This window comes from Salvelinus sp. IW2-2015, linkage group LG31 (genome assembly GCF_002910315.2).
Source record: "Salvelinus sp. IW2-2015 linkage group LG31, ASM291031v2, whole genome shotgun sequence".
NCBI lineage: Eukaryota > Metazoa > Chordata > Actinopteri > Salmoniformes > Salmonidae > Salvelinus > Salvelinus sp. IW2-2015.
This window is the reverse complement of record NC_036870.1, coordinates 8,231,650-8,245,122: the sequence shown is the minus strand read 5'-3', so window position 1 is coordinate 8,245,122 and position 13,473 is coordinate 8,231,650. Positions and strand designations below refer to the sequence as shown.

General features: G+C 43.9%; 1 protein-coding gene and 1 pseudogene across 1 annotated transcript; both read right to left on the bottom strand.

Annotated features, from left to right (window-relative positions):
* Nucleotides 1-2,073: 2,073 nt before the first annotated feature.
* On the bottom strand, nucleotides 2,074-4,218 carry LOC111955613 (zinc finger protein 865-like; annotated as a pseudogene).
* Nucleotides 4,219-5,428: 1,210 nt separating this feature from the next.
* LOC111955614 (homeobox protein Nkx-6.1-like) lies at nucleotides 5,429-6,973 on the bottom strand. The gene has a single exon (XM_023975832.2). It carries the CDS (start codon nucleotides 6,705-6,707, stop codon nucleotides 5,802-5,804), a length of 906 nt encoding a protein of 301 aa, XP_023831600.1. The 5' UTR covers nucleotides 6,708-6,973; the 3' UTR covers nucleotides 5,429-5,801.
* Nucleotides 6,974-13,473: the final 6,500 nt, after the last annotated feature.

Below are 13,473 nucleotides of genomic sequence, written 5' to 3'. Positions count from 1 at the left end.
TCATTTTCCTTATAGCATTCCAATAATGACAATAGGCTATTAATACTTGGCCCTACTAATAATACAATGTAGCCTAATAAGCGTCAATACTTAAAATATATATATATAAAAAAAGGTACTTCAATATACTAACCCTCTAGCTAATATTTTCTTCGAAAGTTTTAGTTATGATTATGAAGATCATTTAATAAACTTCCCGTTTATGAGTCACACTTTAGAAGTACAACAGCTTAATTGTAGTGCTATCTTAAAAAGTGCTTAAAACACACCCCTGTATGCATTAGACCTACAAGCCACTAGATGGAGGTAATAGTGCTGTTTTTAAGAGCAAAAATATCAAATGCCACGATCAACACATTTAAAACATGGACAAATATTTACACGGATGAATCAATCCTTGATTTGTGAATATGGTGCGAATACGTTATAGCATGGATACTTTTAATGTGCATGCATAACTTCATTTAAAAAAAATGTAAACTGCAATCTTTCTCACACAAAATATTCCCCTCCCTCTCTGATTAGGTTTCTGTAAGCATTCATAAAAGGGTCTCATATGGCCATCTAGAGGACACTGAATAATATTACCCCAGTCATTTTCCAACCACAGCTGCATGCCTGTCCATCCTCTCAACAGAAATCAAATGTTACTAAGAGTTTGATGTGTATCACACCACTGACACTATGATAATCTGACTGAAGTGTTAAATGCAGGCCCTGCCAAACTGGTGACCAAATACAGTATATTATAAAATAAAGGACTTTTGGAAAGTGAATTCTAGCAAATGCACACATATACAATCTTCCAGATACAGAGGAAAACTCTCAGAACAGCCGGTTGTGAGCCTTTGGCACTAAACAGCCGTACTCATCTACTGGGCTTTTTTCCCTCCGTTTCTAATTGAGTGTGGCACTGCACAGGGGATGTGCCAACACGTGAGCTGTAAACATCTCTGCAGTGTAAGGTAAGGACAGCGCACTGTGTGGAGCACCTTGCAGTTTTGCCATTTATTTGAACCTACTTAAATGATCAACATATAGGAAGGTAAATACAAACAGTGAAATGTGTAGGAGCGATCATTTGTGCATTGGCAAAAAGAAAGAGTTCAGAATTGCTCTAGATTTAAATCAGTGGTATTCATAACTTTTTTCAGCGGGGACCCATTTTCTTCGCCAGAATTTGACGACCCCATCCCAAATCTGATGACAACCTTAAAAAAAAAATATATATATATATTTTTTTTTTTAATCGGTACATTTTGATTGTCACATCAACAAATTGCCTGCAATTAATTACATTTCTCTCCTATCAAAATTAAGAGAATCAAGTAATACACATTTAATCATTCAAATGTTATTTTTCTAATTATCTTTCTCATTAACATTAGTACATGTATTTTTTTAATGATCTTTCTCAATAACTTTTGTATATTGTCCCATATATTGTATATTTTTGCCCACTGCATTTCCCCTGCGACCCCACTAGGGGGAGACTTTGAATACCATCAATTTAAATAATAGTAAGGGAAAGCATGATGACATTTTAAAGTTTTTTTATTTAATTTTTAAGGGTTTCAACAATTCACTTTAGGCAAAGAAAACGATAGTTATTTAGTAATAATATTTCATGTTTTAGTTTACTGAAAGGAAAACACCGGGGGACAGGACCTAAGTAATGAACAATGTGTACACGTGTTACGGGATAGGGCTTAACTAAATGGGGTAGGGAAGGAAAAAAATAATCACACTGATACATATATTCATCATCCTCACATTGTTTTACAAAGACAGTCCCAAAACATATTCCCACCCACCCATACAATAGCCACAATGACAAAATAAATGATAATTGGAGTAAAAAAAACAGCAAATAATCAATATATAATAAAATATAATACGAATTGTACAGTACACTCCGGTTGTTCCCATTATCCATTCCTGACACCTAAGTCCCATTGTTTTCCCCTATATATGATGGAAGTGTACAGAAAAATGGTCTCTCATTCCATTCTGATCCATTCCAACCTGTTCAGCTAGCCAGTTTTGCACAATTGTACCGATTGTTTGACAAGATACGTCCAGTTACACTACGTGATTATTCAATTCAGTGAGTCAAGTTTCATAACAGGAGTGACTAATTGACAACTATCTTTTATCGGTTCAAATAGCTTCTTAGACTGACTTGCTCACCAGACAATTGTTTTTGCTTCAGGCCAAACATCTGTACGAAAAAAAATCTCTACGGGGAACAAAAGAAAAACACATAGTACAGAACAAAAGACAAATACTATTACTGTTTAACTGTGAATAATGACAGAAAACATAAAACATCAGTACTTTTGGTACTCCACTCTTACTAGTATGCATTCATAATCCCAGACCAAACACAGCTAACAAAAATGATACTGTGGTTGAATGCATTTTAGAAGAAAAGAGGTGCTACTCAAACACTTACATGATCTAGAATCCTCTCTCCGCTTTGGGGAAGCAAAGACAGACGGATGGTGCTTTTGATGTTGGCCTTTAAAAAGTCCATGTTATCTTACAAACATCTCTGCTATAGTAAGGATTGTATGAATGTAGAGGGGATATACGGTAGTTATACTAAGCCTGTTGCCCACATCTTTAAAACTTGCTAGTTCTTGCTTGCTTTTTAGTTAAAAAATCCTAGACTAGAAAATAATTAGTGGCTGTATTCAGTCACCACTGTTGTTCTCCCCGGCTGGCCCTCCTGAACCGCTTCTTCCTCTGTCTTCTCAACAACCTCTCTTGGGGGCAAGTTCACGTTCAAGCCCCAGCTTCCACTACCTAAGAGAGATTGACTCCGGCAAGCAACCCTGTGCCTCTCCAGGAGAGATCCATTCCAGAAGCGGGAGCGGCATTTGGGACATGAGAACCGCCCTTGGGAAAGGTGACGTCCACGATGAATGAGGGCTTTCCGTAACGTCCGAGAACGCTTTCCGCAGACCGAGCACTTCAGACGGGCCTGGTGGCCGTTATTTCTTGGAGGATGCCTCACACAACGATGGATCAAAAGTTTGGCCTGACTGGCGAATGTGGTGCTGGGGCAGTATTGGCATGGAAAACGTTTTATGGGGACTTCCATAGATGACAGCCCACTGACCTTAACCACACCTCCGCACCATTGTCTAACTCTATACCCTCCTCTCATCCTCAGGAGCTGGGCGAGCAGTTTCTTTTGCTTAAGCTTCTCATGCATTATTCCTTTTTTCCGCTTCATCAGTTTGAGTCTCCTGCTCGTGGCCTTATTCAAGGCAACACCTACTAGTTGCCCCCCTCTCATTATACTTTGATATTCAACCCTCCTTTTTCTCTCTCTTTTTCTCTTGCCACCAACCCATCCTTCTTGGGACTGGAACTGAAAAGGGCGGTGTTGACCTTGGGAGGATTGGTTTGGCATGTAGGAGCCAGACGGATAATTTGAGGGGTGGCCTGATTCAAAAAGAGGGATGTACTCAGCTGCTTGGGAAGGATGTTGAGTTCCACCAGCTGGTGGGTTTGCCGAACCAGTGCGGCCCAATCCATGCTGCGATTGCCTGTGCCTGGACAAGCTGTTAGAATAGGCGAAAGCCTTCCCGCATACCTCACAGCAGAAATTCTTTTCACCCCTTATTCCACCACCATGGACAGTTTGTTGATGGGCTGTCAGGTGGAACTGATGGCAGAAGGATTTCCAGCATGTTGTGCATGTATAGAGCTTCTGAGGGGGCTGAGTGGACGAGCTAGACGCCTGAGACTTATCTTGAGGGTACGGATAATAAGATTGAGAGTTTGCTTGATTTCCATCTAGATTATTAACCCCGCCATGGCCCTTAGCAATTTTTCCTCCTGGTGTACCATCCAATTCCACTTTTGTGTGTAATTTTCCATGTCTCACCAAGCTCTGAGCGTAAGCAAACTCTTTACCCACATAGGTCACATTTGTAGTTCTTCTGACCAGAAAGCACAGTGGAATGTTTTAGTAAGAGGAAGTTACTCCCCGGAACTCTTTCCCACAAACATCACACCGGTGTGGCTTTTCACCTGTGTGAACACGGTCATGCCGACGTAGGGTCTCAGTCTCCTGAACCCTTTACCAACAACTCCGCATGAATATGGCCGTTCTCCCTCTCCACGACTTCTTCTTGTATAACTATGATTCCATCCGGTCCTGGTTCTCTCTTCTGCCGAGGCTTGCGGGGCTTTTTCGGTTAGCATTCATCATCTGCTGGCTGGATGGGTTAAGGCATGGTAGACCACTACCTGCTCTGTAGGTCTTGTCGATTTCAGATGTAGATGATGGACACCACTGGTGAGACTCCCATATTCCCAAAGCCAAGTCCTCCAAGCAAACCTCCAATGATGTCTCTTCGCTCCTCTCCTCGACTCTCGCCAGTACTTATCTCGCAGGAGGCAGCGGCAGCTGCTGCAATTGCAGACATGGCACTGCTAGTGACCTCATCCTCAGAGTCATCCAATAAGAGTGAAAGAGGAAGATGAGGCTGCTGTTGATGGAGATGGTGTTGTTGTTGTTGTGTTGACTTTGAGGGTGTGGGTGTAAGGTAGGAGCCAAGGGTGCTTTTCTAAGTGTTGGCTTGACATCTCACTGCTATGGGAGCTCTCTCCAGAATAACAAGATTGGTTAGCCTGCTGTCGTCGGTAGTCATCCACACTGTAGGATGGTTGGTAGGATGGCCGGTTCCTTGAATAATCCGTGCCATATTTGCTCGCTCCATCTCGTTGGTAATCACCTGTACCACTGCCTCAGCCACCATTTCAGTTTTGCTGCTACTTGCACTTGATGAGCTTTGATTTTCACCACTACCGCTTGGTCTGGGCCGCGAATTCCTTCCAGGCTTTCCACAGGTGCCAGACGCAGCATGATTTAGCAAAGAGTGCTCTCTCGGAAGCAGCGACCACAAGCAGGGCATCGGAAAGGCTTATCATCATGGATCTTCTCATGCCTAGTGAGGGACTCACGGCGGTTGAAAGACCGTTGACAGACACCACATGCAAATGACGAGCCCCTGAATGGATAACACCATGCTGGAGAAGGTGCCCTCTTTTCTTGAATCCCTTTCCACATTCGGTGCAACAGAACGTTTTGTCTTCGCTTGAAGTGTCTGGCTTGGCATCTTCAGAAGTCAAACCATGACTACGGAGATGCCTTCGAAGGCTTGTAAGATGACTGAAGGTCTTTCCACATTCACCACAGTGGTAGATGGCTTCAGGGTCAGGTTGACAAGGCATGGAGGCCATGGATTGTCAGGTTTAGGTAGTCGTGAATCATTAGCTACCAGCACCGAGGCTGTGGTAGTAGGAAGGGCTGAGGAGGAAGAGGAGGAGACCGTTGAGGAAGACTGTGTTGATGAAGAGAGGACTGATGAATGGTTATTACCAAGGCTGGTTATGGCTCCTCCTACAAGGCCCGGTTGAATGATTGAATTTTGACTGTGTTCAGTGAGCTGCTGTGGCAGTTACTACCACTGCTACTGCTGTGACTAGTGCCATCTGCTTTTCTCGAGGAAGGTAGCCAGCCATAGCCTTCTTTCTTCTGCTACCACCACTTCCACCAGACCCAGATCCACTGTCTCCTTTCCTTCATCTTTCGAAAGTGATAAATGGAGTGGAGAGGGAGAGGCATACCACTAGCTTCTTGTTGCATCAACGAAGCCAGCTGATTGGAGGAGAGAACTGGAATACCTTGGAAATCAAAGCCACCCAGAACGACGGCTGAGGTGTTGGGTGAAGAGGATGGTGTGGGTGGGTATGGCTGTGAGGGTGAGATAAAGCATGGGGTGCTAATGGTTGCTGCTGCTGTTGAGGTTGGGGAGTGAGTGACTATGACTGTGAGAGGAGTGAAGAGCTGGAGGTGGGGCGAGGGCTGAGTTTGAGTCACTAGCTCCTTGGCCCAAACCCAGGCCAAGATGGTTATGACCCCCTTGTTGAACCAGAAACTGCTCCAGACTGCTGTTAGTCGGGACCCCAGAGAAGAAAGTACTGATTGGCGGCAAGCATGCAACTGAACTGCTGATGTAAGCTACGTGGATCAGACTGCCAACGAGTGGTTGCCCTAGGGAGGACACTGCACTGCCAGGGTTGTTACTGGTGGACGATGAAGATGACGGGGAGGGTGAGGAGGATGGTCCAGGTGAGGCTTGGGGAACAGAGAGGCCAGGGTGTAGTGGCGGTGGGGGAGCAGATGTAACCACTCCTCCAATAACACCAGACCCTCCACTGCTACTACCACCAAAGTCAAAACGTCCCATTCCCGAGTGCAGCTGCTCTTGGGCTAGTGCTGCTTCTGCAGGGTGAAACGGACGTAAGAATTGTGGGTATCCCGCAGCAGAGCTCCCACTCCCACTACTGCTCATCTTACTGGATTTCCGTGAACTATGCGAGGATGAGGACTGGCTCTGGTGTGATATTGGTGGAGGTGGGGCACTCATTTTGGCAAATATCGATGAAGAATCAGCAAAAGCATTACTTCTAGACCCCTGAAGAGACCCCAGACCGAGCCCAGAGAGAAGAGCCCCTGACGACTCCCCCTGCTGTTGGTGTTGCTGCTGCAGCTGTTGCTGGTGCTGAAGTTGGACTTGCTGTTGGTGCTGCAACTGTCTTTCCAATCCAAGGCCTTTAAACTGGTGGGCTTGGTGTCCACTTAGCATATCTAGAATGTCCAAGGGGTACTTACTGAACTGGAACATCTCCCACTCACTGATGGGAGGTTTTTCCTGGGTCACTCGCCCTACTGTTGAAGTACAACAATATCGCACCAATAACAATCTATAGCCACAGCTACTGAAAGTAATGCTTCTTGAACAACTTTCTCTAGAATGACTCCCGCTGCTACCAATGTCTATCCCTTATCCCCTCTCATACAGATGAATACCTAGTGCTTGCACTTTAAACCAAGAAGAGCAGGTAAAGGTCCTTTTAAATAAATGTTGTTCCTAATTTGAAATACAATGTATAAATAGTATGCAGTCTATGTAGTGTTTGTAGATTCCTTCTTGTATAGTGGTAGTCTTTGTTTTTCACCAAAAATGTGAAGCTGTCCGCATCCAGCTGGGGCGAGGAAGGATGAACAGGTGTTCCACTTCTTTGTCTGCCCGTTGATGCCACACTCTTGAAGACTGGGGAAAAACAGAAACATTGGTTAAGTCTCTTGGTTAAATAGGCCTAGAGCTTGATAGCGACAAAGTGGAGTCGGCAATTCAACGGCTCAGACACGAGACGTATGTGGCAGGGTCAGGAAATCACGGACTACAAAAAGAAAACCAGCCACGTTACGGAAACCGACGTCTCGCTTCCAGACAAACTAAAACACCTTCTTTGCCCACTTTGAGGATAATACAGTGCCACCATCGTGGCCCGCTAACAAGGACTGCAGCCCCCCCTCTCCTTCTCTGTGGCCGGCGTGAGTAAGACCTTTAAACATGTTAACCCTCGCAAGGCTGCTGGCACAGACGGCATCCCTAGCTGCGTCCTCAGAGCATGCGCAGACCAGCTGGCTGGTGTGTTTACAGACCTATTCAATCGCTCCCTATCCCAGTCCGCTGTCCCCACATGCTTCAAGATGGCCACCATTGCTCCTGTACCCAAGAAGGCAAAGATAACCAAATGACTACTGCCCCGTAGCAGTCACTTCTGTCATCATTAAGCGTTTTGAGAGACTAGTCAATGATCATATCACCTCCACCCTACCTGCCACCCTAGACCCACTTTAGTTTGCATACCGCCCCAACAGGTCCACAGACGATGCAATTGCCATCACACTGCCCTATCCCATCTGGACAAGAGGAATACCTATGTAAGAATGCTGTTCATTGATTACAGCTCAGCATTCAACGCCATAGTTCCCTCCAAGCTCATCATCAAGCTTGAGGTCCTGGGTCTCAACCCCGCCCTGTGCAATTGGGTCCTGGACTTTGACGGGCCGCCCCCAGGTGGTGAAGGTAGGAAACAACATCTCCACTTCGCTGACCCTCAACACTGGGGCCCCAAAAGGGTGTGTGCTCAGCCCCCTCCTGTACTCCCTGTTCACCCATGAATGCATGGTCATGCAGGCCTCCAACTCAATAATCAAGTTTGCAGACGACACAACAGTAGTGGGCTTGATTACCAACAATGACGAGACAGCCTACAGGGAGGAAGGAGGTGAGGGCTCTGGGAGTGTGGTGCCAGGAAAACAACCTCTCACTCAACAAAACAAAGGCGAAGATCGTGGACTTCAGGAAACAGCAGAGGGAGCACCCCCCTATCCACATCGAAGGGACAGTAGTGGAGAAGGTGGAAAGTTAAGTTCCTCTGCATACACATCACAGACAAACTGAAATGGTCCACCCACACAGACAGTGTGGTGAAGAAGGCGCAACAGCGCCTCCAACCTCGAGAGGCTGAAGAAATGTGGCTTGTCACCTAAAACCATAAAAAAACTTTTACAGATGCACAATCGAGATCATTCTGTCAGTCTGTATCACCGCCTGGTTCGGCAACTGCACCGCCCTCAACCGCAAGGCTCTCCAGAGGGTGGTGCGGTCTGCACTACACATCACGGGGGGCAAACTACCTGCCCTCCAAAACACCTACAGCACCTGATGTCACAAGAAGGCCAAAAAGATCATCAAGGACAACAACGACCCGAGCCACTGCCTGTTCAAACCACTACCATCCAGAAGGCGAGGTCAGTAAAGGTGCATCAAAGCTGGGACAGAGATTGAAAAACAGCTTCTCTCTCAAGGACATCAGACTGCTAAACAGCAATAACTAACTCAGAGGCTGCTGCCTACATAGAGACTCATATCACTGGCCACTTTAATAAATGGATCACTAGTCACTTTAAACAAGGCCACTTTAATAATGTTTACATATCTTACATTACTCATATGTATATACTGTACCTTATACCATCTATTTCACCATGCCTATGCCGCTCATCCATATATTTATATGTACATATTCTTATTCCTCCCTTTAGATTTGTGTGTATTAGGTAGTTGTTGGGAAATTGTTACATTACTTGTTAGATATTACTGCACTGTCGGAACTAGAAGCACAAGCATTTCGCTACATTCGCATTAGCATTTGCTAACCATGTGTATGTGACCAATAAAATGTGATTTGATCCCCAGAGAATTGACCAAGCATCATATCAAATTATTTTAAGCTCCCAGTATAGGCATACAGAACCACTTACCACTAGACAAAACTCAGGAGATCTTCATTGTCTAACTTAAGATTCGTCAAAACGTAAACAAGCGTTTGTGCTTTTAAAATAGTGATTATTTACAATAATTGTATTGCCTAGACCAATGCAGCCATCAACTCTGTTAAAGGTGCATTCTGTAACATAGCCACATGCAATTACTAAGGAATGACAATTATTTAACAAAAATAATTATTGAAACACAAAAGTGCCCACATTTCCAGGTCAGAATCCAGAATCAGTAACTGATTTGAAAGAGCAAAAAAAAAAAAAAAAATGGACTCTTGCCCGAGAACCAAACTTGCTTGACCCAAGGGTTGTTCCATTTGATTTCAATTTGACCGCACCTCTTGACTTGAACAAACATTTCTAAACACGTTTGGCCATATTGAAATGTGTTTTCTTGCTTTAATAGTGATCAGGGGCGTGCAGCAAGTTTTTCAATGCTCTTTGGCTTGCATTATGTCAAACAGAATAGGTTAGACCCCAATTGCACTCTTTGACCCATTGGTCAAATAAAAATTGAAGCTGGGTCGTTCCATATAATTTCAATCACTTTCAAACTGCACCGCTTTTGACTTGAACAAAATCTTCAAACAAGTTTGCCCATGGTGGAAGTGGTCAGAAAGTGACTTTTTGGACCTGAATGCCAAAACAGGTGCTCGAAGTTTACCCATTTTGCATACCCCACCCTACCATGAGATGTCATCACTGAAAAAAATAAACGGTTAAGTTTGATATCATTTGAAAGCTTACAAAACAGGGTTGTCAAACCATTTTTCTTTTTACGTCAATTATATATTTTTTAAACTAAACCCAGATTCTCATTTTCACAAATGTACCCTGGATAAGGAATGTGACAAACTGACAATTTTTCTTAACATATAAACGTAAACAGTTTTACGTTTACGGTTTTCCATAAAAAAAAGAGAAGACAATTCATAAAATTCCATGTAAATTTACAATGCAGCTGTGCTGCTGCCAGCAACGGTTTGGGTCTCACCGTGCATCTCTTTCAGATAGTTAAAATAAAGATTCAACCATTTTGAATGTTATATTGTTTTTGTGCATCTCTGAGCAATGTTCCATCGATTCCCTGGGTCAATTCATGTTTATCTGAGATATTGCCATTCAAGCAAGCAGAAATTCAGTTGGTATGACGTAGCATTAAGATAGAGCCGCTCTCACCACACTGGAAGTTAACAGGAATACGACTTTTAGATCGGAAAAACATGTCAGATTGTCTTTTCTCCAATGAGCCATTGATCATATTTTTATGATATAAATACCTAGAGAAATGTGTAATTTAACAAAAGGGTTTAACACATTTCTCCCATTTGTCTGCCTCTTCAGTCCAGGGTGAATTGCATGGTGCCGTTGTGAATGTCAGACTGCATCGATCGGCAGGTTGAACATGGTGAGATTGTAGACTGGTAAATCGATAGTTAGTGCAGTTTGTTTAGGTGATTTTACAGCTCTCTCCTTCACAGGCTGATATTGACTTTGGTATTATTGTGTGTAGCTACATTTGCTAGCTAGCTACCTAGCCAGCCAGCCCACAGAGACAGCATTGCGGGTTTTGTAGTTGACTTGAGCTGAAACAGATTTCCACATGTTGCTACCAACCTTATAAACAAAATGAAACATGTTCACCCACAAAAAAAATATCTCACATATTAGTGTTATGCAAATGAGTGGTTTGGTGGAATTTTATTTTTAAAGCATTGCACCTGTCTACCATTACTGTACCTCAACTCAAGTTAGATTTTCCTTCTCAAAGTATTGCCACACAGGACATCGCTGTGGTCACTTACCTTTCTCTGCCATTTTCCCAACTGTTAACGACAATGACGTAGTGGAGTCGACTCCAAAATAATTGTTTCCTCGAATCCTTGCACGTCTAGTGTGAAGACTCCCAAGATTCTGTATTTTTGGAACGCAGGAGACTGACTAGTTGCCGTACCTCCAAGAACACAAACACAATTTTCAGTGAGCTAGCGAGGGACGGAGGGAGACAGAATAGGAAGGTCAGCCGCCAGACACAGAGTCAGAACCGTGCACTAGGCCTATCTGACAGCAATCAAAAGCTGTATTTCACAATGGAATCCTGTATATCACAATTTCTTGGCTTGCAATGTCTCACAACTTCAGTAAAGCAGGGCCTATCATCAATGAATAGGCTAGGATATTGAGATGAGCTAGACGCAACACTTCGATCTCATAGTATCTGCGCATGTGCACGGGTTCGCTTTACGCTGTTCACAGCGTGGTAGCCAGGGCACCAAGACAAAGAAGAAGTTGAGCCTTAGTTGATGCGGAAATTGACCCACTATGTTGTTGTTCTTTCTGCATCCACGCAAAAACTAACAAAACATTTTCAGTTATGGATCTTTCTTAACGTTAAGATCCAAATTTTCATTGAAATAGTTTAACGTTTACAACACTACCTTAGACTAGGGCTGGGTGATATGGCTAAAATATCACTTTTTTTATTGAATGGCGCCATTTCAAGTTTTTGAATAATAAAAGTAAAAAACTTGCTTTATGAGTAGTGTGACCCTAGGGTGGCAACACTAAGTGATTTCATTGGGTCTTTCTGCATTCTGATTGTTTCATACTCTTCAATTCAACTAAAAATAATTTCTCAGCATTATCACAAATTTCTGCTTTTACTGCACTCATTTGAGATCATTTCCACACTGCCACGTAGTGCTGCACGATATCGGCAAACAATCTGGGCCAAACAATCTGGGCCTTATTTTTAACCAAATGTTGCAATTGCGATTTGACTTGCGATTTAGAGGAAAACACTTGGGTGAACTGTTAGAATCATGGAAATAGAATGAATATTCTAATTCTATAGTTAGAATATAATAGTGGGCACTTTAAATAAAGTGTTTGACATGACAACGAATGAAAATGCCAAGGAGGAGTTATTGTGACAGGGTAGGAAACAAAGTGTTGACAAGTGTTTCCTAGGGGAACCTTAAGCTTTGGAGGACCGACTGGCAAGCGTCTTCACTGACATTTTCAACCTCTCCCTGACCGAGTCTGTAATACCTACATGTTTCAAGCAGACCACCATAGTCCCTGTGCCCAAGAAAGCAAAGGTAACCTGTCTAAATGACTACCACCCCGTAGCACTCACATCGGTAGCCCTGAAGTCCTTAGAAAGGCTGGTCATGGCTCACATCAACACCATCATCCCGGATACCATAGACCCAATCCAATTCTCATACATCCCCAACAGATCCACAGATGACGCCATCTCAAATCGCACTCCACGCTGTCCTTTCCCACCTTGACAAAAGGAACACCTATGTGAGAATGCTGTTCATTGACTACAGCTCAGCGTTCAACACCATAGTGTCCAGAAAGCTCCTCACTAAGCTAAGGACCCTGGGACTAAATACCTCCCTCTGCAACTGGATCCTGGACATCCTGACAGGCCGCCGCCAGGTGGTATGGGTAGGCAACACAACATCTGCCAAGCTGATTCTCAACATGGGGGCCCCTCAGGTGTGCGTGCTTAGTCCCATCCTGTACCCGTTCACCCACAACTGCATGGCCAAGCACGACTCCAACACCATCATTAAGTTTGCTGATGACAACAGTGGTAGGCTTGATTGACAACGATGAGACAGCCTATAGGGAGGTGGTCAGACACCTGGCAGTGTTGTGCCAAGACAATAAACTCTCCCTCAACGTGATAAAGACATAGGAGCTGATCGTGGACTACAGGAAAAGGAGGGTCGAACACGTCCCCATTCACATCGACGGGGCAGTAGTGGAGCGGGTCGAGAGTCAAGTTCCTTGGTGTCCACATTACCAACAAACTACCATTGTCCAAACACACCAAGACAGTCGTGAAGAGGGCACGACAACACCTTTTCCCCCCCACGAGACTGAAAAGATTTGGCATGGTTCCCCAGATCCTCAAAAAGTTAGTTGCACCATTGAGAGCATCCTGACCGGTTGCATCACCGCCTGGTATGGCAACTGCTCGGCATCCAACCATAAGGCACTACAGAGGGCAGTGCGTACGGCCCAATACATTACTGGGGCCAAGCTTCCTGCCTCCCAGGACCTAGTCACTTTAATAATGTTTACATATTGCTTTTTCATATGTATATACTGTATTTTAGTCAATGCCATTCCGACATTGCTCATCCTAATATTTATATATTTCTTAATTCCAATCTTTTACTTTTAGATGTGCGTATTGTTAAGATATTACTGCATTTCGATACAACCACAATAACATC